The 2500-nt window shown below is 43.9% G+C and overlaps 1 protein-coding gene across 1 annotated transcript in view; it reads right to left on the bottom strand.

The window, feature by feature from the left end:
- LOC308366402 (GDNF family receptor alpha-4-like) overlaps positions 1-2500 on the bottom strand; it is a gene marked incomplete at both ends in the record, with an annotated part of 21130 nt that overhangs the window by 2529 nt on the left and 16101 nt on the right. Inside the window, one exon of the mRNA XM_080840088.1 lies at positions 59-193. Within this exon, the coding sequence (XP_080696214.1) occupies positions 59-193 (135 nt within the window). The remainder of the gene's footprint in view (positions 1-58; positions 194-2500) is intronic.

Genomic DNA, 2500 nt, shown 5'->3' with positions numbered 1-2500 from the left:
TGTGTGTGTGTGTGTGTGTGTGTGTGTGTGTGTGTGTGTGTGTGTGTGTTAAACTCACTCAGGCAGGTGTTATCAGTGAACAGGTGCTGAAGGTGTTGACAGTCCTGCCAGTGGTTTCCACTGCCCTCACAGTTGCACCACAGAGCCACATCCATACTGCTATTCTGCACGTAGTTGGGGGTCATAACCGTGCCTGTGGAAACACACACAAACACACACACGTCAGCACAGATACACTAGGTAATGCATACACACACGAACACACACACACACACACACACATCAGAACAGATACACTAGGTGATGCATAAACACACAAACACACATACACACACAAACACACACACACACACACACACACACACAAACACACACACACACACACACACACACACACAAACACACGCCCTCCAAAGAGTCATCAACACAGCCCAAAAAATCACTGGCTGCTCACTGCCCTCCCTGGAAATCATTGCCCGCTCCCGCTACCTCGGCAGGGCCAATAACATCATGAAAGACTCGTATCACCCAGGCCACCACCTGTTTACTCTTCTGCCCTCGGGCAGACGGTACAGGTCCTCGAGAGCAATGACCACGCGTCTAAAGGACAGTTTTTTCCCGACGGCCATCAGAACATCAAACAGAGACATGCACTAAACATTAAATGTCATTGTGCAATATTAACACTTTATTCGACTGCAGGTCACTTATGCCATCTCAGTCACCTTACGCATGTGTATAAACAAAATGTTACTGTATTTATTGTAAAGCACCTCAGGGAAGAACATGCAATCTATACCACCGCATTTGTTGATCTCTTATCAACAATTTTTTGTAGCTATTTGTACTATTTTTAGCTATTTGTTCTATTGTTGTGTTATATGTAGTTGTTGTGTTATATGTTGTTGTTGAGTTATATGTTGTTGTTGTGTTATATGTTGTCCCTCGTCGGAGCAGAGCACCACATTTAGGGCCTGATTTACTAACATGCGACCGCTGCTTAATCTGCGTTCGCACATTAACGCACAGTGTTTTTGCGCATCTTCTGTGGTATTTATCAAACCAGATCGCGCTGGGCAAACTGTGTTTACTCCGCCCTATATAGGGCCTGATTTACTAACATTGCGATCGCTGCTTAAACTGCGCTCGCACATTAACGCACGGTGTTTTTGCGCATTTTCCGTGGTATTTATTTAGCAAGAGACAATGAAGCTTCAGCGAAGTGGAGATAGATATATTGGTTCACGTTCGCTCAATCACTGAACCTGATTCAATGTGTGCGCTGCTATATTGTTGTTCTGCCCGCCATCACCTACAGCGAGATGTTTAAAAGAACACGATTATAAAGAATATGCTATTGGTGGCATTAATGCATAAACTGTCTATTATAACAATATAGATGTGTACATGGCGAGATTAATAATTTCTACAAGGGACATGGGTTCACTACAATATATATGGACGTGGGTGCAATCAATGGTTCGTATTACGTACGGAAAGTTTACAATTTCAAACAAAGTCCTGTTTGATGTCTCTAATGTCAGCTGTGGCAGTGGGGAAATGTATTGACCAGTGCCCGTAGCACCGGTCGAGTACCTGTGTGAATATTTGGCTGAGTGAAGGCTGAGATACACCAACTGCTGATGCTATAACTGTTTGAAATGATCCGATGCCAATATTTGCAATGTTGTCCAGAGTTTACCAACTGATTGAATGGAATGTGATCTCCGGTTGGAGGGTTAGATTTCGTCTCTGATCTGGTTCAGTAATTGAAGTATTGCGTGGCTTTTAACCTGTACCGTCTAATGATTTGTGGTGCATTTAACTGAAAATGTGTTATACGAGTGGAAACAAATATTTCTGTGCGCTGTCTCTGTCTTCTTTCTTCGCCTTGCTGTTATCACTGCTGCCATATCAACGTTTTCAGACTCAATGGAAATGCGCTTCCTGGTTAAGACGTGCTTTTATGAGGCGGAGAATTAGCGCACAAATCGGAGACTTGCGCTCGCCAGGCAGTTTAGTAAATTCCACGCAATACATCATTAGGCGCACTCCTCCCATTAATTAGCGCTTTACGCCCACGTTACCACCCACGTTTCGTGCCATCCCACTTTTTGCCAGGTACACACCCCCAAAGCGTTAATATGCGACTCTACTCAAATGCGCCCCCTTAGTAAGTACCGTTTTATGTTTACGACCGCTATTTTACGCCAGAAATGGGCGCAATCCTGTTAGTGAATCAGGCCCTTAGTTGTTGGCAATTACAATAACAATAAAGGCTTTTCTATTTTACTGTATTCTATTCTATTATACATGCACAAACACATACACAGAGACACACACGCATACAGACACACACGCACACAGACACACACGCACACACACACATTCATGCTTACACACATACATACAGCCATGAGGGAAAATGCACTAGGAAGGTGAGGGGCACACACACACAAACCACGCACATACCCATCCTCACAAACAAGAAAGTAACTGC

The sequence above is a fragment of the Sprattus sprattus genome, assembly GCF_963457725.1.
Source record: "Sprattus sprattus genome assembly, chromosome: 6".
NCBI lineage: Eukaryota > Metazoa > Chordata > Actinopteri > Clupeiformes > Clupeidae > Sprattus > Sprattus sprattus.
Note: the sequence above shows the minus strand (reverse complement) of the source record. Positions and strands in the feature narration are given on the sequence as shown.